Source organism: Buteo buteo, chromosome 5, assembly GCF_964188355.1.
Source record: "Buteo buteo chromosome 5, bButBut1.hap1.1, whole genome shotgun sequence".
NCBI classification, from domain to species: domain Eukaryota; kingdom Metazoa; phylum Chordata; class Aves; order Accipitriformes; family Accipitridae; genus Buteo; species Buteo buteo.
The window spans coordinates 36,496,932-36,517,986 of record NC_134175.1 but is presented as its reverse complement, the minus strand read 5'-3'; the positions used below and the strand labels follow the sequence as shown (position 1 = coordinate 36,517,986).

Here is a 21,055-nt window from a genome sequence, read left to right as displayed (position 1 = left end):
GGAGCGTCACCCTTTGTGCGGCTCGCGCGGCCGCTCTGCTCTGCCCCGCCGACCGCCCCGGCTCCGCTCTATGGTGCGAGCCGGCAGCCGGCCGGAAGCGGCGCCGGGCGGAAGTGAGGGTCGGGGCTATAGAGAGCGACGCGGCTTGGGCTAGAGCGGCGCTGCGCGGAGGTGAGGGGCGGCGGGGCCGTAGGCCGAGGCCGGTACCGGCGGGGGCGAGCTCCTGCCGGAGGGGATGAGGGGAGCTGCGGCCCCGCCGTGGAGCGGACGGGGGCTGGGGCCTTGTCGTGGGGAAGGCCGGTGTGGGGCTGGGTCTCCTGCGGGGGAAGGTGGGCTCCCGCCGCGGGGCTGAGGCTCGGCTGCGGGGGGAAAGGCCCTACTGCGGGGCAGGGACCCTGCCGTGGGCCCGAGGCCTTCCTGTGGGGCAGGGCAGGCACTGTCCTGGGAAGGAGCCTTGCTGCGGGGTCAGACCCTGTTCTGGGGGAGGTGGGATTCTCCCTGAGGGAGCAGAGCATGTCCGTCAGGCTGTCTCTCTGTTGGGGGAGGCTCCCTCTCATCCCCTATATCTGACAGACCTGTGCTGAGGGAGCTGGAGAAACTTCGGGCCCCTTAAGTGTGCGGCTGGTGCCCTTAATCCAGACATGGAGATGCTGCTTCCACCACAGTCGCGTGCCTGTTGCCAGCAGCAAAGAAACAGCTCTCGGCTCAGCCTGGGGACGCGCTTCAGCTTTTTCAAACAATAAACCTTAAATAGTTGGAGTGCTCAGTGATTTGTAGCTGTTTAAAGAATAAAACTGTGTAAAACTCTGGGCTTGTTGTCATGGCTGAAGAAGGAACAGATGCTCCTGCGCTTGCTTGAGAGCCTCCAGCTCTTGGACCCCTCCTGCCTGTCTCACCCAGAGGCTGCAGAGGGGGAGAAGGTTCCTGTGGCCAGCGGCAGTCTGAACCCCCGCTAATAAGATAAGCACGGGTGTGGGATCTGAATGTGCCAGGCTGCCTTTTGCCTTGCGAACCAACCACAATAAAGGCCAGGCAACTGTGGTTGACCTGTTGCGTTCCCCGCTGCCATTCAGTCCTCCTTTTTCCACACAGGTTTGTTTCCAGAGCGCAGAGACGATGCTGTGAAAAGGAGCCGCTTAACCTCCCACAATGCCCTTTTCTGACTTTGTCTTAGCACTGAAGGACAACCCGTATTTCGGGGCTGGGTTTGGCCTTGTCGGGGTGGGCACAGCCCTGGCATTAGCCCGGAAAGGGGCCCAGTTTGGGCTGGTGGCTTTCAGGCGCCATTGTATGATCACCTTGGAGGTGCCCAGCAAGGATAAAAGCTACCACTGGCTGCTGAACTGGATCTCCCACCATGCCAAGCACACACAGCACCTCAGCGTTGAGACGTCGTACCTGCAGCATGAAAGTGGGCGTGTCAGCACCAAGTTCGACTTTGTCCCAAGCCCTGGGAACCATTTCATCTGGTAAGGGAGGGCAGGGGGAAAGTAGTTTGGGGATTGACCCTCGTTTTGGCAAGGAAACTCCAACCTGAGGTGTCCATGGAGACAACAGAGAGGATTCTGCCTCCTCCTTGGGTCTGGATTAGGGCAGGACATTGAGAGTAGCGAGAGGAGTCTGTATTCACCGGTGTGAGGTGATTTCCTTACCCAAGATGAGTGTTCTCTTTGATGCATGAACTGGGCTGGGCACAGCTGAGTGGTGCTGGACCACTGTCTCCCAACCCTGTCTTCCCACTTCAGGTATCGCAGGAAGTGGATTCGCATCGAGCGCAACCGGGAGAAGCAGATGATCGACCTGCACACAGGGACACCCTGGGAGTCTGTCACCTTCACTGCGCTGGGCACCAAGCGGGAGATCTTCTTCAATATCCTCCAGGAAGGTCTGTAGGGGAGCTGTGTGGGGTCCTGCTGGGAACAGCCTGCTCCCAGGAGATGCCCAGAGCTTCCAGGGAGATCCTTTTCCCTGCCAGCTGTCCCCTCTGCCTCTCTCTGCAGCCCGGGAGCTGGCACTGCAGCAGCAGGAGGGAAGGACAATCATGTACACGGCCATGGGAGCAGAGTGGCGGCAGTTCGGCTTTCCCCGCCGGCGGCGGCCTCTCAGCTCCGTGGTGCTGGAGGAAGGTGTGTCAGAGAGGCTGGTCCAGGACGTGAAGGAGTTCATCGACAACCCCAAGTGGTACAGCGAGAGAGGCAAGGCTCCAGTGTGGCATCCTCTGTACCATGCCCAGCGCGGCTCCTTACCCCCCTGCAGCCACGGCTGTGGGGCACCACCTTGGCCACATCCTGTAAATGAGCAAGCCCGGGTGCTGGGTTCAGGCCTGGGTCTGCAAAGGAACAAACTCCCCTTGGTTCAATCTAATCCAGGAAACCACTATAAGCCACGGAGTTCATTGCTCCTGTGACGCTGCTGTTGGGATGAGGCAGGATGCCTGTGGTCCTCTCTGGACATGGCTGTAGAGAGATTTTTCCCTGCTGCTTGCCTTCCTCTGGTGTATCCTCTGTGTGTGCTCAGCACAGCCCCCATGGCTCTGGGGAGAGATCTCAGAGCAACCCAGCTGATTCCTAAAAGGACACTGTCTTTTAGGGATCCCCTACCGAAGAGGCTACCTGCTGTATGGTCCTCCTGGCTGTGGGAAAAGCAGCTTCATGTGAGTATTGCCAGCTGGCTAACAGCAGTTTTCCTGCCAGCTGCCTGCTCTGGGGCACAGCAGTCTCTTCTGAGAGGGTGTGGATGAGTTTGGGTTTGAAATGCAGGAGTGGGCTGTGCCCTCCTGTGTGGTGCCTGGTATAAGCATTTGTGTTGCTGGCACCGTGGCAGGTCAGGGTGACAAGCCCTTCACACCCTTGCTTTGCACAGTGCTGCATGGCACCAGCAGGCTGAGCAGGGGGCTCCCACCCGCCCTCCATATCTGATCTCCTCTGGGGGAGGATGCTTCTGCCCTCTCTCCTGCTGCTGGCCATGGAGATCCAGTTCTTCCTCTGCTCCGGGCTTTCTCGCTGTGATTCACCCCTGTGGTTTGTGTCCTTCCCAGCACAGCCCTGGCTGGGGAGCTGCAGTACAGTATCTGCCTGCTGAGCCTCAGCGACCGCAGCCTCTCCGATGACCGGCTCAATCACCTCCTGAGTGTGGCACCGCAGCAGAGCATCATCCTGCTGGAGGACGTGGATGCTGCCTTCGTCAGCCGGGACCTCGCTGCTGAGAGTGAGCAGTGCCCCTGTTCCTGGGCCAGTGGTGGGAGGGAGGTTTGCTGGCTGTGCTGGGGAAAGGTTTGGACTCTGGGCTGCTCTGCCACACCAGCAGAGACCAGGAGTGGGCCGCTCTCTGGGGCCTCGGGGCCCAAGCTGGACCTCACCCAGTTGTGGCTAGGCTATATAAAGGGAAGTTTGGGTCCTTTATCCTCAGGCAAAGACACTTCTCCTGCCCAGCTATTTTCAGCGTGAGGGAGGGGATGGCTTTCTCCCTTATTCTCTTTCTGGATTCCCAGGGGTGCAGGTGGGCAGGGGAGGTAAATGTGCTGCCAGCCAGGGAGAGACAGAGGGTCAACCTCAGGGCAAGGAGAGAGTGGGGAGCTTGGCTTAAGCCTCAGGTGATAGGGAGGTGGCCTGCAAGACTGCATGGGGTTAGTGGCCAGTGGATATGATCTCAGACACCTCTGTCTGCAGACCCAGCTGTGTACCAAGGCATGGGGCGCCTGACCTTCAGTGGCCTCCTCAACGCGCTGGATGGTGTAGCCTCCACAGAGGCCCGAATTGTCTTCATGACCACCAACTACGTGGACAGGTCAGAGCTGCCGTCTGGGAGGGAACAGGGAGGGTAGCATGGGAAAACCTTGCTCCCTTTTGATGGGCTTTACGGAGGGCTGTTTACATCCTTCAGTGTGCAGACTGGGGATTCAGGTTTCCCAAATCCTCCCTTGGGATGCAAATCCCTTGATTGCTAATCAGGGTCTCTTTTGCTGGAGCCTCAGATGCTTCCTTGCTGTTCAGACCAGCAAGGTTGTGCCCTTCAGGAGAGGTACCAGCTTCCTGCCCATGGGGATCTGCAGGTTTTGGGGTTGTGGCCATGCTGCCAGTAAAACACAAGCCCCATGTGCAGCCCGTTGGGTTGGCAGGATGCAGCCTGGGCTCACGGCACCCGGCCAGACGCTGCCCTGTGGCAAGCTTGGTTCACTCCAGACTGAGCTGGCCTAGAGGGTTGTTCAGAGGTTGCTCATAGGACAGAGATGAGCAGAGCTGTTTCCCAGGACATGCTTGTCCTCTTCCGGAGCCAGCCCTTCCCTGTCTCTCTCGCTTCTTTTGGGTTGATTTCCCCCCGTCAATCCCCCAGGGTCAAACCTCTTCCCCACCTTTACCATCTCACAATGCAGAGCACCTTACAGATAGGACACTGGCTGTGCTAGCATGGAGCGGGGGGGCCTTTACTGTGTTCAGTTTTGGGACCCTCACTACAGGAAAGACATTGAGGTTCTGGAGCGTGTCCAGAGAAGGGCAACCAAGTTGGTGAGGGGTGAGCACAAGTCTTATGAGGAGTGGCTGAGGGAACTGGGGTTGTTTAGTCTGGAGAAAAGGAGGCTGAGGGGAGACCTTATCGCTCTCTACAACTACCTGAAAGGAGGTTGTAGCGAGGTGGGTGCCACTCTCTTCTGTCAGGTGGCTGGAGATAGGAGAGGAAATGCCTCAAGTTGTGGCAGGGGAGGTTTAGATTGGATATTAGGAAAAATTTCTTTACTGAAAGGTTTGTCAAGTATTGGAACAGGCTGCCCAGGAAAGTGGTTGAGTCACCATCCCTGGAGATATTCAAAAAGCGTGTAGACAAGGCACTTCAGGACATGGTTTAGTGGGCATTGTTGATGGTTGGACTCCATGATCTTAAAGGTCTTTTCCAACCTAAATGATTCTATGATTCCTGCAGGACCCACCCTGCAAAGACACTTAGATCAGGTTTTCAACGCACCCCTGTGTCTCTCAACAGGCTGGACCCAGCCCTGGTGCGTCCTGGCCGCGTGGATCTCAAGCAGTATGTGGGTCATTGCTCCCGCTGGCAGCTTGCCTGCATGTTCCAGCGCTTCTACCCCGAGCAGTCCCTGGCTGCAGCCGAGCGGTTTGCGGAGCAGGCACTGGCGGTCTCCAAACAGATCAGCGCTGCCCAGGTACAGGGCCACTTCATGCTCTACAAGACGGACCCTGAAGGAGCCATTTCAAACGCAGGCTCCATCCTGCTGTGACTAGGGGCCAGCTTTCCCCTGCCACACTGCAAGGACTGGGGCAAGGACTTGACCATCCTGGGGATGCCATGGAGCTGCACAGCCATGCAGGCCAGGTCTCTGTTCACCTCTACCTGTCCAAGGCCTTGGCTTTTTATTAAAACATGTGGAGAGTCAGAGCTGCCAGCCTTGCAGCAGGGAGAGGAAATCAGCTCTTGCTGCTCCCCAGACTTGGGCAATACTGCACCGGCCCCACTCACCAGTGCATGCCTCATGCTGGGATTGCTGTAAACTGCCGAGGCTCCTGGATGTGAATCCCCTTCCTCGTGGAGCAGCCTAGGGGTGCCCCAGAAGGGCACTTTCCTGGGGCAGGACATTGGGACGCTACAGTGCTCAAGCTGCTAGTCTTTGAAGGGACAGCAGTCTTCACTGGTTTGTGAATATCCTCTGTGAAGTGCACAACATGGCTCTTAGCTCTCCGGTCCCTTCACCTATTAGTTGCCACACTAACTGGTTGCCCCAGCTGCTGGTCCAGAGCCCTCCTGACCGCAGCTCGGCATGGCCAGTTTTGCAAATCCAGAGTGTTTCAGAAGTGGCTCCCAAGAGACAGCTCGTTGTCCCTCAGGCTGCAGGCTGGTGCCACAGCTCCTGCCCTGCTGAGTTGTGATGCCAAGTCGCAGATCTGCTTGGACATTGTTCCTGGGCGGGCATGACTGTCCCTCCTGCCAGAGGAGAGGTGGGGCCCTGGAGTTACTGCATGCCTGCCTGTGGGGGCAGATGAGAGGCTTTGGCTGGTTACAGAACATCTTCCCAAGAGCTTGATGTTAACCCCAACAGGCATTTCTGCAGCCAGGCCAGCCCAGTGCAAGGTGCAGAAATCCCTGTTGGAGGTGACTCCTCCTCTCCTTCCAGCAGGAGAGGCCCTGCATGGCTGAAGGAGGGACTTGGCCAGCTGCTGGCAGTCTCACAGCCCTGTCACCAGGCTTCCTTCCCACCAGGAACAAAAGTCCTGGATGGGTTGGTAGAGCCACAGGTGCCTGCAAAACAATCAAGAAGTGAGCAGGGTTTGCACCTCCTTCCCAGTGCCTTGGAGCCAGGGGTCAGGGTATGCATGCTGACCCACAGAACAAGCCAGCCAGAGCCTCTCTCCTCCCTAGTCCCTGTTTCAGAGTCCCAAAATGAGCTTCCCCAGAGCCAGCCTTGTGTTCATGTCCTTGCCTCGGGGGGCTGCGTCACCTTGGCAGAGCTAGGGGAGCTGGTTCCAGGCCAAACCCCAACCATTAGGTCACTGCTCAGCCCTTGTCTTGGCTCTGCCCTGCGGGGCCAAGGGCGAAGCTGAGAGCACTCAGGGATACGAAGAGGCCCAGCCAATGCCACCTGGCTGAATTTCAGCCTGAATGGGCGCTGCTTTGATGCAACCGTAGACTTGCACAAATGTTTCTGCAAGTGAAGGGTTGATCCTCTGGCCACGGGGGGTCTCTAGTGACTCAGGCAGCTCCCAGAGCAGGGTGCTGCTGTTGGCATCTCAAACCCCATGCCTGGCCATATCAGAGGCTAACTGCTTGGATCCAGGCTTGTCTCACAAAGCTGGGCATCAAAACCGGCCAGTGAGCAACTAGCAAATGCCTTGCAGCAGTTTGGGAGGATGGGGAAGTGGTGAGGAAGAGCCAGAGGGGACATGGGCCCCCACCACGATGCCACCACACAAGAGCACAGGCAACATCTCTCACTCTGCTTGCTTTTAATAGTGTTAATGCTACAGATGTCGCTGGTGCCCTTCTGCCCAACATGAGTGCTTTTGCCCATTAAGCCTCACAACAGCCCTGTGAGGTAGGTGGGTGATGCAGGTGGACACCAAGCAAGGAGCCCCAGGGCAGGGTGCCGGCTCCATTCCTCCCCTCCAATGGAGAGGTTTATTTTGTTTAGCCCACATATGTTTCCATGTGCTGTTGCAAAATGTCCTCTGCTCCAGGCTGACAGCAGTGAGTCAGAAAGGTGAGGGCCCTTCCTAAATCCCTACTCCCAGGAAAAAAGCCTCCCCTCTAACACGTCTGGCATTTGATTGACGTTACCCAAGTCCTCACTCACTCCAGTTTCCATGGCTGAATTCCCATGCTCCAAACACTGGCCACAGCAGCTTTCCTGCTGAGAGTAAGTCTGGCTCACTGGAGGAAGCCAAGGAGCTTCAGCTGCTGCAAGGGGCAGAGATCTTCACGTTTCTGTCAGGACATGATCAAATGCCTTTCTTGGAGTACAGCAATTTCAAAAGTGAAGGCAGGAGGCAGCAGAACAAGCACCAACGTCAGATAAAGTTTACACCTTTTCACCCAAGTGTGGACAGACTGTTCACCCAGAAATTAGCTGGAGCAAGGACAGAGCAAGCACTGAAGAAAAATCTGGGCTTTCTTCAGGGAGCGAGTGCTCAGCCCTCATCCCCAGCAGGGCACAACATCTGGCGCTCATATCCCCAAGCCCAGGACAGGTAGTGTAGGTTCAGACCAAGGAGTTAAAAAAAAATAATGCTTTTACAGCATTAGGGTTGAAAACAGGCCAGTGTTGGAAATCTAAGCACAGAAGGTTCTTGGGCAACGGGTTAAACTAACTCCTTCAGGACAAGGCCAGGCATGGAGAGAGCAGGGCAGGAGGTGAGAAGGACCCATTCAAGAGAGAGCTTTTGTGCACCATTCATGTGCCAAAGCATCAGCCAGGCAGATACAGCGCAAATGCCCTCCCAGCTGGCACACAGCCTTTGGTTTCCTAGGGATCTCACCTGACAAGTCCATCACAGCATGGCTGTTTTTGCACTCAGTGGGAGAAGAAAGACAGTAACAACCCATGTGTGGCCAAAAGAGAGGTGAGGGCACAAGGCACAAACAAGTGTGAAGGAGTCAGTACTGTCTGGGTGAGCCAGACAGCTTACACCAAGTCAGGCAAAGCAGGGCCTGGGGAGCCCTCCTGCCACCCAGGAGTGCCAGGGGAAGGTCTCTGCCCCAGCTCCAGGTGTAGGGAGCAGGGAGGGGAGTGAGCAATACCAGGGATCAACACCTTCGCTCCAAACAGCAAAGAACAGGAGCGAGAGGTCAGAGAAAACAAAGGGAGCAGGCTCTGGAGAAGACCCAACAAATTAATTTAATACCAGTGTCCCACTTCAGAAGCTTGGGATCACCCATCATGGCTGTGGAGTGGGACACATTAAATCTGTGAAGCAGCAGCAGAAGGAACTGCACCAAGTTAGTTTAAACAGCAAATCCTCATTTCTTTGAGGCAAGATCAGCTCAAAGATGAAAAGAGAGTAAGAAAGAGTATCCAAAGTATTGGGGCATGTTTTCACTCCGGGCTGTTGGAAGCTCCAAGAGACAACCTGGCCTGGCCTTTGAGAGGGAGCCTGACAGATACAGGTCACAAAGCAGAGTGCTCTTCACAGGTCTCCGTCAGCTTCTGCCTGCACAAAAAGCAGCTGAAGGACAGGGCAGGAGCTCCAGCTAAATTCAGGCTGCCTGGGGGAGCAGGAGCCAACCCGAAGCCTCAGCCACCAGACAGCCCTGACCTGCCAATGCATTGACTTAAGCTTAATTTAGCTCTCCTGGCTGGGACTGGGAAATGTCCTGTCGTACAAAAGACTTGCCTGGCTGAGCCCATCAGCTGAACAGCAGTCAGGGCTGCAGAAGAAGCAATGCTGTCTCCAAGGGACAGGGACAGCAGTTGAGAAGGCGCTCTAAGAAGGAATGGGGGACACAGGAAGCTGAGCTCCAGGCTGCTGCCCTGGCACAGCCTCATCACTTAGCACCACCATGGTTCCACAGGATGCTGGCTTCCAGGGAAAGTCCTGCCATGACACTGGCTCTGCCATCGCAACACGCTAGGCTCAGTCCATTTGCTCTGTAGGTGTGCACATTTCCTGGCAGCTCACATACAGGGATGATGGCTGCAGGTCCCCAGTCACGCTTCCTCTGTCCCCTGGGTCCCCCGAGACCATGGCTTACATCATCTATCAGGAGTCAGCTTCTCCAACGCTGGTGACAGCCAGTCACTCACGCCAGGATGCTTCATTCCACGCATATGCTGTCCCAAGCTGTGCCACATGTCAACTGCCTCCTCCCTCCCAAGGGGTATGGTGTCTGCTTGCTACTGCTCCACCAGAGCCTTCACTGTTCTCCCCAGAAACAGCCCTTCCCTACCCCAGCCCAGCCCCTCACCACTCCTGCTAGGAGCCACTCTCCTTCTCAAGGAGATGGGCTTCTCGTCGTCCACTGGGCCTGAACACTCCTCGCCCTCTTGGTGCTCTGGGGTAGGAACCACGCTCCTGGACTCTGGACCTCTCCCACCTCCCACAATCCCAGGGCCTGTGGTGGCCCTGCCAGCTGGGAGCTGCTCTGTGGTCGCTGCGGTTGAATGCCAGGTTCTCCTTCTCCCTGCCCCGGGCCTCTGCCCCCTCCTCCGGGGTCCATCTCTCCACATCACGGCACTCCTCTTTCAAGTCCACTCCCTCTGTTACAGGTGAGGGGTCTTCAGGGCACAACTCCTTTCTTTCAGCCAAGGCAGCAGCCCTGCTTCTGCTGTGAGGCTTTGGAAACTCCTGGCTGTGCCTCCCACCTGGTCTTCGCTCTGGTCTCCGGCTGAAGCCCCTGGGCCCCCTGGAGCCATGGAGCGTATGACAGGCTTCCTCTGCCGGTTCCTGTGAGCCACTGCACGACTGCCTGCCCTGGCCTCTGGGGCCTGGCCTCTCCCCTCTGTGCCTCTCCCTCTTGCTCTGTTGCTCTCTGGGCACAGCAGGCCTCTCGGGCCGCCCGGGTTCTGCCCTGGCCACTGGTGCCCCAGCTGGGTCTGGAGCCGAGGCTTGGCTGGGCGGCTGGGGCACATCCACAGCACCTGCACTCACTGGCAGCTCAGAGGCAGCGGCTGCTTGGTCTGGATCGACAGCAGCTGGAGGCTGAAAGAAAGAAGCCACCAGTGAAGAAAGGGACAGGGGAGTCCCACAGCAGACAACAGCACTCAGTCCTGCAGTCCAGGGCCCCCCTCGCCAGCTCTCTGCCCCTAGTGCCATACCGCCTGGAGGCTGATGAAGTAACGGTTCCTCTCTGCTTCAGGGTCAATGATGCCCCCTTTCTCTTGCTGTCTCTTGAAAATTAAGCGCAGTTCTTCCTGCTGCTGCAGTGTCTTGGCGTCCGGCCTGTATGGCTCCTGAGCGGCAGAAAGTAAGGCGGGGTAAGGGCTCTCTCAACACCTAGCATAGATAGGCAGCTGGCAGTGCTAAGAGCTACTCCCCAAACCCTCCTTTGATCACACAGCACCCAGGCAACCTGCTTCCCTTTGCCACATTTGGCCAGGCCTACAGATGCATGCGAAATCCCTCGACAGAGGCAGAGCATGCTAGTGCAGACCCACTGTTCTTACAGTGACTGCCTTGGGACATCCTGTTGTGCGGCAAGATGCAGAGCAGCTACGATCAGGTCAGGTCACTCTCCTGAGCCCGATTATATCCCGGTGAGTACAGAGACATGCCCCATGGCAGAATCACCTCTCCCCCAGCACATCTGCTCAAGACTCAGGGCTATACAACTAAACCTGCTCTTTGTGGACACATCAAAGAGTCAGGAGATGCCCTGCTAGGTTTTGTGAACTGCCCTTTGGATGGGCCATCTAGGAGGACCTCAGAGCGTGTATTCATTCTGCTATAACATCCCAGTTGAAGCTACCCAGTGAGCGGGTGCAGCTGGGCAGGTGAGCCCCCATCTCTTACCAGCGGGTGCTGCGGCGGGGGTGCTGCCTTCAGAGCACAGAGATCATACACCAGGGTCTCCCGGCAGACAGGGCACTGCACACCGACTTCCTGCAGGGAGGCAAGCGGTGATACCAAACCCTGGCCACAACACAGCTCACACACTGCTGGATAACCCCAGCCTGGAAGTGGAACAGGGTGGCCTTCTTCACTCTTCTGCCAGGGCAGAGAAGCCCAGGGGGGTTCCAGCAGCATGAGGGCAGCCTGGTGTCTCAACGACTGCTACAGAAGGTTTCTCCACCACGAGGCTCACTGGGATTTGTGCTCCAGTGGCTGACCGCTGTACAAACCACCTCTGTCAGCACATATGGCTTCAGTCATCCTTAGGCTAGGATCTATTTTACTCCACACCAAAGTGGAGCATGTCATCTAGGCAGCACGTCTTTGAAAGGGTTTTGCAGGAAGGAGCCTTTAACTTGTTTCACACTCAGCTGTGCTGTTTGCTCTGTGGCTGATAACTCTTCCAACACATGCTCAAGCAGGTTTTATTGCCCCAGAACACAGGTGATAATGTTTATCCTGCTGCAAACCCCTGCAGTTCAAGGACTAGGGAAGGAGCTCTCTTTTCTAACTCCTGTGGTTCCAGAAGTCCAAAAATGCAACTCCCCTGCCCCCTTCCACAGCAGGCACTGACCCAGATATCCAATAAACCAACTGCTAAAGTACTAAAAACTTATGGGGTAATTTTGGTTGGAAAGGGCCCTTGGGGATCACTTGGTCTAATCCCTGCTTTGATTCTCGCTGCGGGCATGACACTGACCATGCTGCTGGGTCAGGCTAGCCCTTACTCCCATGTCCCGAAGGGGGTAACAGAGACATCACGAGGGCCTGCGCAGGGGGCCTGGGGAGGAAGCCCAGCGCGCGGTACCTGTTTGGGGGATGGCGCCAGGTGCTGCTCTCTCTCCTCCTGCTGCATGAGGATCTCCTCCTCCATGTGCTGGGCATAGCGGGCCAGGCAGTGGGAGTGGAAGTAGTGGTAGCAGTGGGTCTTGGTGAAGGCTTCTCTCTCCTGTAGAGGAGAAAGGGCAGCTTCAAAGGGTTTCTGAGCACAGGGTTGTGTAGCCTCCCCAGCTGAGGTGGGTTTTCACTCCCATGTCAGTGCTGGCAGTGGGGAATTAGCACTATTGCTGGCAGAGCCACACAACATCTTCTCCTGGAATTCATCTCTACTTCCTCAGCTCTTACTGGGACACTGCTCCCTGTTCTGAGTGTGAGAAACACTCCTAATGTCAAGGTGCAAAGTTTTTGTGACCGATTTCTCTGTGTATACTCCTGTGTAAGCAGCAATCTGCTCACCTGTTGTGTTCTCCTTCCTAGGCAAGCACTGCCTCTCCTTGCAACCTGGACAAGGCAAGCTCCCCTTTCCCCGCAGACCTCAGCACCTGCACGGATGTGTTCCAGTCCCTCCTGACCACCTGTGTGCTGAACTCCAGGCGAGCTTTGACCAACACAGGGAAGTTGAGATGCACCAACAACTATCCCCACACCCTACCTACTCCTTTGGAGACACTGGCAACACTCACTGCCCCTATGCCTTGTTTCTGTAGATGGTTATCTTCAGGCTGACGAGGAGAGTAGCATATATCGCCTTAGGAATGTTCATGGTCAATAGGATTGCCTACAGGGCAGGGGGGCAGGGGGCTGCTGAGGCACACCCTGGTCCCAGGCTGATATTGTAAGCTTTGAGCCCCAGGCTCCCCATTTCTCACCTCACTTCCCAGCCAGCTTGCAGGGCCAGGAGACACATGCCTACCTGGAATCCATACAGGCAGATCACGCACTGGCCGTGAGGAATGTTGTTGTCAGTGAGAATCTCCTTCCCCTTCTGCAGAAGCATCAAAGCAAACATTTTACTCACTGGCCTGCCCATGGGCTCAGGGCTCTCCCACCCCTCGGGCAGCCCGGGAGCAGTGTCTGTGGCTGGTCACCCCCAGTCTCCCCCAACTCTCACCTCAATCAGTTCGTAGAGCACCTCTGTCCCCAGCCTGGCTTCAGCAACACTTCTAAGGGTCTGGGAAATCCTGCAGCAAAGTGGCAGAAATGCTTAACACAAATTTAGCCACACCTTTTCACTATCCCACATACCTGTCACCCTGCCACGATGAGAGGAGGAAGAAATAGAGCACTGGCCTTCAGGCTTTGCCTGCAGCATGGGATGGGCACATGTGCACACACATATTCACGTGCTCTCCCAGCTCCCCACAAGCCAGCACACAAGAAGCCTTTGCCTTCAGAGGACATGCAAGAGCAGGTTTGCTGACTGCCTCAGCTCAAGCTCACCCAGCACCCTTTGGTCTTGATGAATATCAGGCTTTGTTTATCTGATGGCAGCCCCTGACCAGGTCTGGCAGGAGCCGCGTCACTCCTGTGCTGCTGGCAGGTACCAGGGTCTCCCTGCACACACTCCGCTGCACCAAGGACAGGAGCACAAAGGCAACAATGGGCTGCCCAAGGACTCAGTTCAGTTCCACCTCTGTCAAAGCAGGACCAACAGCCTCGAAAGCCCAGGGGATTTAGATTACATTTCAGGGGGACCACAGGGGAACAACCATAGGGGGGACCCCCAGTGTCAAACTGAGCACCAGTGGCTCCCATGAAATTTAAATCAAGGTGATTTAGGGACCTGTATCCATCTGTTAACCGGACACGGGGAGCCATATGAATTTGAGAGAAGGCTTTTCCACCAGTTCTGCCTCCCGGATCTCCGGAGGAAAGGATCACCCTCTCCCCACCCTCCCGGCACTCACTTTTGAATTTGCTCATCTGACAGCCCCCGCGGGTTCCTGATTGAGATTTCCGGAGCTTTGTTGGGATACTAAGAAAAAAAAAAAAGAAAGAAAAACACCTAAAGCGCAACAAGGAAAGCGTAGAGACCTGGGGTGGGGAGGAAACGGGGCACGGGGGTCTGACAGCCTACCTGGGGGGGCACGGAGAGCACCAGGGTAAAGCGGACATACTGGGAGTCCTGGTCCTGGGCCGTGGCGGGGTGCAGGGTGATGCTGATCTCCCAGGGCTCCCACCTGCGGGGCAGGCCGAGGTGAGGGGCGGCGGCGCCGGGCCGGGCCGGGCCGGGCCCCGGGGCGGAGGGGAGGAGGATGTGGGCCCCGGTACGTACCTGCCGCGGCCCCGCGCTACCCGCAGCTCCTCCAGGTAGATGGACTCCAGCACCTCCACCTCGGGCGGCAGGGCCCTGCGGGGACCGGGCGGGGGGGTCAGGCGGGGACCGGGCGGGGGGGTCAGGCAGCGGCGCCGCCGACCCCCCCCCCCCCGCTGGGCTGGGGGTGCGGGGTACCGGCGGTGCGAGGCATCAGGGCCAGGAAAAGGGTGGGGGGAGCGCGTTTACCAGTCCGTCGCCTCCGCCTCCTCACCGGCAGCCGCCATCTTCCCTCACGCCCCGGAACCGGAAGCGGAACCTCAGCGAGGGCGCACGGGCGGGGAGAGTGTTGCTAGGCGACGCCGTGGCGGCAGCGGGCCCGGGGGTGACCGGGCCGCGACGGGAGCGGAGCTGGGCGAGGTTATTCCCACCCGGGGGGCTTCGACCAGGTCTTGGGTCTCGTCCTGCCGTAGGGGAGCGGAGGTGGAGCTGGGGGGGCAGGGACAGAGCCCGGCGGAGGGCCCCGGGGACACCCGTCCTGGCGACCGGGCGCTGGGTGGAGCGCTGCGGGGAGGGGAGATGCCGGCGGGGAGGGGAAGCCCCGGCCCTTGGGATTTGGGATCGCAGAGCGTGTAGCCCTGTCTTCCCAGCACTGGCACTGCCCATCTCCATCGCAGCTGGGGTTGGGGGTTGGTGCCCCTTGGCAGCCAGTGGCGGAGGGCAAGAGGATGGGAAAGAGGGTGAAGCGCTTTTCCTCACCGGCCGTTTTGCCTCAGCAGCTCAGCGGCCCCCTCCCTGAATGCCCGCCATGGAGAAGTACCATGTCCTGGAAATGATCGGCGAAGGCTCTTTTGGGCGCGTGTACAAGGGGCGCCGGAAACACAGCGCCCAGGTGAGGAGAGAGGTGGCAGGGGAGAGGGCTGGGGGTCTGTTGTGTGGCACCGGGAATGATTTCTGGTGGCTGTTAGGTTCTAGGGCCTTGCCAGGCCTTTGGGACTCAGCACTCATCCATTTTTCTGCTGACATTCCTGGCCAGCTCCTGCTGGCACAGACTCATTCAGGTTCAAGGGACTACAGGAGGTCTCTAGTCCATCCACTGCTCAAAGCAGGGCCAGCACTAAATCCAGATCCTGTGAAACCTCAAGGACAAACACCCCGCAGCCAGTGCTTGGCTATACTTGGGGTGAATCGTTTTTCCTTAAATCAAGTTGAAGCTTCCCTGTTTCAATTTGTAATCCTTGTGTCATCCTCCCACATGCTTCAGCCCCCTCACCATCCAATGGCCTCTGTTATACCCCCTCCAGCCTATTGATGTCTTTCTGGGCCAAAAACTGGCCACAATATTGCCAACGCAGTCTAAGAAGTTCCAAATAAAGGCCAATAGTCACTTCCCTCCAACTCCTGCCTGTTGGTACAGCTCAGGGTGCTGCTAGTGCTCCTCACTGCCAGGGCTTGCTGCTGGGTCATGTTAGGCTTGCTGTCCACCAGCATCTCTAGGTCCTGTCCCGTGTTTCTGGCAGTCCTAGTTTTGTCTGTGCTCACTGATTAAATTTCTTTGCTTTAAACACCAATGTGCAAAGTACTGTGAGCACCTGTATCGATGTGCAAGGGCCTGGGGGGAGCCCCAGCTCCAAGGGATCCAGTGAAAAAACATCTCGTTTGGTGTGCTTAGCTGGAAAAGCTGAGGCCCGTTTGGGTTAAACACAGTCTGTGCCAGGGTGGGTGGGAACTTGGTCTGATCCCAGCTTTGCCTGCTTTGAAAGGTGGTGGCATTGAAGTTCATACCCAAGGTGAGGCGGTCTGAGAAGGAGCTGAAGAACCTGCAGCGGGAAATTGAGATCATGAGAGGCCTCCATCACCCCAACATCATCCAGATGCTTGACAGCTTTGAGACCGACAAGGAGGTGAAGGGGACTACTCCGGGCAGATGCTTTTGCTTGACTGGGGCAGGGGAACAGGGGCTGACCCCTGCTGTCATAGGGACCTCTTTCTCAGGAGATGCTGGTGACACCCTCCCAGGGCCTGGTCACTGTTTTTCAGAGCCCTCCAATATGTGCTGTGTAGGGAGCCAGCACCTATCTGGCCTGTGTGGGGTACGCTACGTCATATGCAGAGGTGAAGGAGCTGGGCAGGGGGTGTGTGATGCAAGAGGAGTGGTTTCGAACCACAGGATGAAGGTGACTCTTCAGTCACCTCATCAGTCTCTTCAGAGACTGACTTTTCACTGATTTAAACTCTCATGGAGAGAGTATGATAAGAAAGGACTGAAGACTGTGCTCTGGGATATGGAGGCATGAAATAAAGTAATTGGGTAGCAGATTCAAAACAAGCTCAAGGGAGTGATTTCTACCCACTGGGCTTGAAAGTACCATTCTGGGCTTGTCCTGTCCTTCCCTCTTCCCTGGTTTCTGCTGGCTGTCCGAGGTAAGGACAGCCACAAGGCCTCTGCTAAGTGCCAGGTCCTTGCTGCAGTGCAGCCACAGGGGATCTCTCCCATCCCAGGTCCCAGCCCAAGCTGATGGGCTGTGCATGATGACACCCCAGCACGTCCCTCAGATTTCCTACCCTGCTCTGTCCCGGTCCCCAGGGCATGGTGGGGATGCACCTGGGTGAGTGCCTGATCTCACCATGGTGCTCTTACCTCCAGGTGGTGGTGGTGACTGACTATGCAGAGGGGGAGCTCTTCCAGATCCTGGAGGATGATGGGAGTTTGCCCGAGGACCAGGTGACTGTCAAGGCAGTGGCCACACAGTGTTTGCTGCGGGATGGAGAGAACAGGATTTGTCTGCCTGCAGGCAGCGAGTCTCTGCTGTGGGTCAGGAGACATCAGAAGGGTGAGGGTGGCTCCGGGGCTTTACCTGGCAGAGCTTCTGAAGGGGATGGGGAGGGCACCAGGTTGCACTGGGGGACAGTGGGGTCCAGCAGGGACCTCAGTTTCCCTGTTCCCTCTCCAAGGACCACAGCACCAGGCTGCTGTCTTGGCCATCGGCCTACTCCAAGGAACTTCTGGCCCATGGCTGGGGCTGGTCCCTGCCCCAAAGAGGGCAAGGGCAGGAGTGGGGGTACTGGGGGAGCCAGGCTGTAAGAGACCCCATGGTTGTGCCAGCTAGTGGCACCATGGGACACAGGGTGAGGCTCCCATGTCTCCGGCAGGTCCAGACCATAGCTGCCCAACTGGTCTCTGCTCTCTATTACCTGCACTCCCACCGCATCCTGCACCGCGACATGAAACCCCAGAACATCCTGCTGGGCAAAGATGGCATCGTCAAGCTCTGTGACTTTGGGTGGGTGCTGGGGGCCGGCTTGAGGGGGACACTTGGCCTTGGGGCAGCCAAGCGATATCCTGGATGCTGTAGAGGAGGAGGGAGGAGTGTGGAAGGGGCTCTGGATTCTCTGCATCTTTAGAGGTTGAGCAGGGATGGGGGATTTTGGACTCCAGAGGGGAGAGATGTTGGTAAACTTGTAGGGATCTCCCTGGGAGCTGCAATGGATGTTTCAGCCTGAACTGGCCATCTGTACTTTTCTCTGACAGATTTGCCCGTGCCATGAGCATCCACACCATGGTGCTGACTTCCATCAAGGGCACCCCGCTGTACATGTCCCCTGAGCTGGTGGAGGAGCGGCCATATGACCACACAGCGGACCTGTGGTCTGTGGGCTGCATCCTGTACGAGCTCTTCGTGGGCACTCCTCCCTTCTACACCAGCAGCATCTTCCAGCTTGTCAACCTCATCGTCAAGGACCCTATCAAATGGCCCACAGCCATAAGCCCAGTCTTCAAGGTAAGGGCAGAGGCCCTGTCTATGGATTGAGATCCGTTAATGTGGTAGCAGCTTTGGCCTCGCCTGCTGCCCTCATGGGCCACTCTTAGGTTTTATGTCCCCTAACAGGGATTTCAGAACATAGAGAAGGGGTGAGAGCTGGGCTTCCTGGGAGGGGGACCCTTACCACTGCTGTCCATAAGCGGGGAAACTGGGGCTGACAGCAGAGTAGTGATTTACTGCACTGGGAAGGGAAGTGTCTTCCGGTCTGCCCTAAGCGCTAGAGCCACTCCTTTCCTAGAGCCAGGCAGGGAACACAGGCCTGGGTGCCCTCACTAGGGGAGACTGGTGGGTACACTGTGCTCACTGGTGGCTTCCAAGCATGTGTTGGTGACCCTGGTGCTGTGCTGCCCTGTAGAGCTTCCTGCAGGGACTACTAATGAAAGACCCTCGCCAGCGCCTGTCATGGCCGGAGCTGCTCTCTCATCCCTTCATTGCTGGACGGGTTACTGGTGAGTACCAGCTCTTTTTCCAGCGCTGGCCAGGTCCGTTTCCTCCTACTACTGCCTAGAGCCTGGGAGGACCACCCTGCCCTGCTATTTTTACTACCCTAGTCTTTGCCTCCCTCCTCTCAGCTTTCTCCAAGCACTGACATAGCTCTTGCCCCTGGGCTTGCTCTGGGTCCCCTGGGATTCCCCTGGGATCCCAGACCCCATCACTCTCCTTGTGTCCCAAGGGAGAGCTGCTGATGAAGTTCTCCCCTCACTTCCCCAGTGATTGATGACACAGAAGAACATGGGATCTCAAACCCCTTCACCACCAAGCTGTCCCCAGAGCTGCAGGCCCTGAAGGAGCAGCAAGCACATTCCATGGCCCCCAGGAGCGGCCAGTCCAGGATCCTGAGAAAGGCACGGCAGAAGATGGTTGAGAAGGCACAGAAAAAGGTGGAGGAAAGTGTGGGATTCCCCTCACTGTGTTCCACGGTCAGGGTAAAGGAGGGGCACTGAAATGGGACCTGAGGGGAAAAACAGAAGGTACATGGGTTAGGCTGGGGTGCCAGCCACATACAAGCCAGGATGTGGGGTCCTCAGGGTGGTGAGGTCTAGGGGACTCATCTGGCTGAGTAACCCTGCCCTGACCAAACTTCTCTGCCATCACCCAGGGGCAACTGAAGACAGGTGATGCACCTACGAAGGACTCTGGCAAAGGATGCCCAGGGCATAGACCCAGAGCAGCTCCAGGGAAGGCAGCCCTTGGGGAGGGGGAGCCACTGGCTGCCTCCAACGAGAAGAACCTCAGTGTCCTGCAAGGAAAGAGCAGCATGGCAGAGTGGGAGTTGGAGGGGCCTCCTCCCAACCCACGGTGAGGGAAGGCTGAAGCTGGGACAGGAGGAAGAGGGGAAGGCAAGGTCGTTTACTGACAGTGCTGTTTCCTTCACCAGTGAGCACAGCATCACTCAAGACTATGAGCGTGAGTTTGCCGGAGCAGGTGCCCCTCTGCAGCCTGGTGCTGGCAGGGCAGAGCCATTGCACAGGCGCAGCATTGAGACCGTGGACCTGGAGAGTGAGGTAAGACAGTGTCTTGTGGTGAGAACAGCAGGGCCCAGTCCCCAGGGGCTCGTACAGAGACCCTAGGGCAGGCAGGGTCTGTGGCACCAGTCCTCTCTCCTCTGTGGCTAGGAGCTGGAGAGCGATGAGGAGTGGCAGCACCTGATTGAGGCCACTGAGCCCTCAGCCATGCAGCTGAGCACACCACTGAGCCTCCTGAGGGATCCAGCCTTCCAGCACCGTGTCCAGGCCCGCCTGGCAGACTCTGCTCAGCAGGTGAGTGATGACTGGCCCAGGCAACTACAACTGGGGACATGGATGCTGCCTTCTTCCCCAGAATTGGGTCGGTAGTATTGGGAGAGTCCTCAGTCCAGCCAGCAAGAAGATCCTCTGCTTCTCCAGGAGCCAAAGCTGTCTCATGCACTTAGCTTGCCATCTGCTCCCTTGCTGTCCCCTGCCTGAATGGGTTGAATGGCTGCCCCATGGCTGATGGACAGGCCAGAACCGCTGCTGATCATGAGTTCTGGCTTCTCTGTGTCCAGGTGCTGGAAGGGATGCTGGAGGGAGCCTCCCGTCTCCGTCCTGTGCTCTGTGTTGTGGGCAACCTCCTGGCTACCCGTTGTGACTCTGAGTTGCTGGACCACTTCTGCCGAGAGCTGAATGTGCCTCTGTCCCTGCTGTGTCTAGCCAAACAGATCCTGGAGAGTGGTAGCACCAAGCAGGTGGGTGTAGGACCCCAGAGAAATTTGGGCTCCTTCCGGCCCTGCAGAGTGCTGGTGCTGGCTCACAGGACCGGTGCCTTTTCAAGGCCCCCTTGAGAAGGGGGAGGTCCTGGCAGGAAAGGATCCAGTTGCGGTGGTGTTGGGATGGCTAGCAGACAATCCCTACTTGCTGTTTCTTTCTGGATCCTGCAGCAGCCCTGGTGTATCACAGTGCTGACAGACCTCCTCATGGTGACCACAGTTTATTTCAGCAGTGAATGCGTCCTGGAGGAGAGTGGGCAAAAGGACAGGTAGGGACAACCTTCTGTGCACTGAGGTCTCTTGTGGCCACTTCAGGGACCCGGCAGTAGGCAGGAGGGTGGTGTTCATACTCTGTGGCTAGAGCTGTCTCTGTGGGGAAGCACCATGGACTAAACACTTCGTGCTGCATCACTGTGCTCACAGAGGAGCACTTTCTGTGAGTGGGACTAATTAAGGGAAACGCACAGCTGACTAGAGTCCAGTTGTGCTGCCTACTGACAGCAGCTCACAGTGCTAGTGCGTGCTGCCTGCTCCATTAGCCAGGGCCATATGGGCCTGGCCAGAGCCTGTCCTCACATCCAGGGGCTATGTTTCTTTGCTGTCCTCTGACCCTGCTGCCTCCCCCAGCCTGCAGACCTTCCAGGAGAGTGCCAGCTGCTTCCTAGCCCTGCTGCTGAAGCTGCTAGCTGAGCCAGCCGACAGCGAGATGAGACTCTGCCAGCAAAGCCTCCTGGTAAGGATGCCCCTGTCTCCCTTTGCCTCCCCCTCCCCTCCCAGGGACAGAAACTGTGGGGCTTGGTGTGTGTGTCAGGGGGAGCACAGGCTGAGGACCCTGCTCCCAGCTGCAGGATATGACACATTCTTGTCAGGGCAAGCTGTCTCACACACTGGGATTTTGGGGTGGGTCACATGCAGGAGATCT

The 21,055-nt window shown here is 57.3% G+C and overlaps 3 protein-coding genes across 5 annotated transcripts in view; 2 read left to right on the top strand and 1 right to left on the bottom strand.

Moving 5' to 3' along the window:
• Positions 1–66: 66 nt before the first annotated feature.
• On the top strand, positions 67–6,595 carry BCS1L (BCS1 ubiquinol-cytochrome c reductase complex chaperone). 3 transcript variants are annotated; one of them, XM_075028654.1, is made up of 9 exons: positions 67–171; positions 574–970; positions 1,093–1,469; positions 1,746–1,885; positions 2,001–2,195; positions 2,590–2,653; positions 3,038–3,207; positions 3,669–3,786; positions 4,978–6,595. In XM_075028654.1, the coding sequence occupies exons 3-9, from the start codon at positions 1,150–1,152 to the stop codon at positions 5,228–5,230; spliced, it is 1,260 nt and encodes a 419-aa protein (XP_074884755.1). In that variant the 5' UTR covers positions 67–171; positions 574–970; positions 1,093–1,149; the 3' UTR covers positions 5,231–6,595. The 3 variants fall into 3 exon arrangements, with proteins under 3 accessions (XP_074884755.1, XP_074884756.1, XP_074884757.1); XM_075028655.1 differs by lacking the exon at positions 574–970 and having other exon boundaries at positions 92–171; XM_075028656.1 differs by lacking the exon at positions 67–171 and having other exon boundaries at positions 227–970.
• Positions 6,596–8,313: 1,718 nt separating this feature from the next.
• RNF25 (ring finger protein 25) lies at positions 8,314–14,413 on the bottom strand. Its single transcript, XM_075028642.1, has 10 exons — positions 14,332–14,413; positions 14,104–14,178; positions 13,906–14,008; positions 13,736–13,803; positions 12,940–13,009; positions 12,742–12,813; positions 11,857–11,997; positions 10,950–11,039; positions 10,256–10,390; positions 8,314–10,139 (listed from the first exon to the last, which is right to left on the bottom strand). Exons 1-10 carry the CDS (start codon positions 14,367–14,369, stop codon positions 9,414–9,416), a joined length of 1,518 nt encoding a protein of 505 aa, XP_074884743.1. The 5' UTR covers positions 14,370–14,413; the 3' UTR covers positions 8,314–9,413.
• Positions 14,414–14,422: 9 nt separating this feature from the next.
• The window catches only part of STK36 (serine/threonine kinase 36), a 12,078-nt gene continuing 5,445 nt past the window's right edge, over positions 14,423–21,055 (top strand). Inside the window, exons 1-14 of the mRNA XM_075029391.1 lie at positions 14,423–14,502; positions 14,862–14,974; positions 15,846–15,986; positions 16,730–16,807; positions 17,236–17,366; positions 17,615–17,864; positions 18,262–18,355; positions 18,618–18,787; positions 19,006–19,205; positions 19,285–19,411; positions 19,523–19,666; positions 19,933–20,112; positions 20,305–20,402; positions 20,761–20,866. Coding sequence (XP_074885492.1) covers positions 14,882–14,974; positions 15,846–15,986; positions 16,730–16,807; positions 17,236–17,366; positions 17,615–17,864; positions 18,262–18,355; positions 18,618–18,787; positions 19,006–19,205; positions 19,285–19,411; positions 19,523–19,666; positions 19,933–20,112; positions 20,305–20,402; positions 20,761–20,866 — 1,812 coding nt within the window. The 5' untranslated portion in view covers positions 14,423–14,502; positions 14,862–14,881. The remainder of the gene's footprint in view (positions 14,503–14,861; positions 14,975–15,845; positions 15,987–16,729; positions 16,808–17,235; positions 17,367–17,614; positions 17,865–18,261; positions 18,356–18,617; positions 18,788–19,005; positions 19,206–19,284; positions 19,412–19,522; positions 19,667–19,932; positions 20,113–20,304; positions 20,403–20,760; positions 20,867–21,055) is intronic.

Bases quoted from the DNA above. Each gene is read 5' to 3' on its own strand.
- BCS1L (XM_075028654.1), top strand. From the start codon at position 1,150: ATGCCCTTTTCTGACTTTGTCTTAGCACTGAAGGACAACCCGTATTTC. The intron at 1,470-1,745 runs GTAAGGGAGGGC...TTCCCACTTCAG, and splicing joins CCTGGGAACCATTTCATCTG to GTATCGCAGGAAGTGGATTC. The intron at 3,208-3,668 runs GTGAGCAGTGCC...CTCTGTCTGCAG, and splicing joins CCGGGACCTCGCTGCTGAGA to ACCCAGCTGTGTACCAAGGC.
- RNF25 (XM_075028642.1), bottom strand. From the start codon at position 14,369: ATGGCGGCTGCCGGTGAGGAGGCGGAGGCGACGGACTG. The intron at 11,998-12,741 runs GTAGGCATGTGT...TCTCCTCTACAG, and splicing joins TCTGCCTGTATGGATTCCAG to GAGAGAGAAGCCTTCACCAA. The intron at 10,391-10,949 runs GTAAGAGATGGG...TCTGCCGCTCAG, and splicing joins CCCCGCCGCAGCACCCGCTG to GAGCCATACAGGCCGGACGC.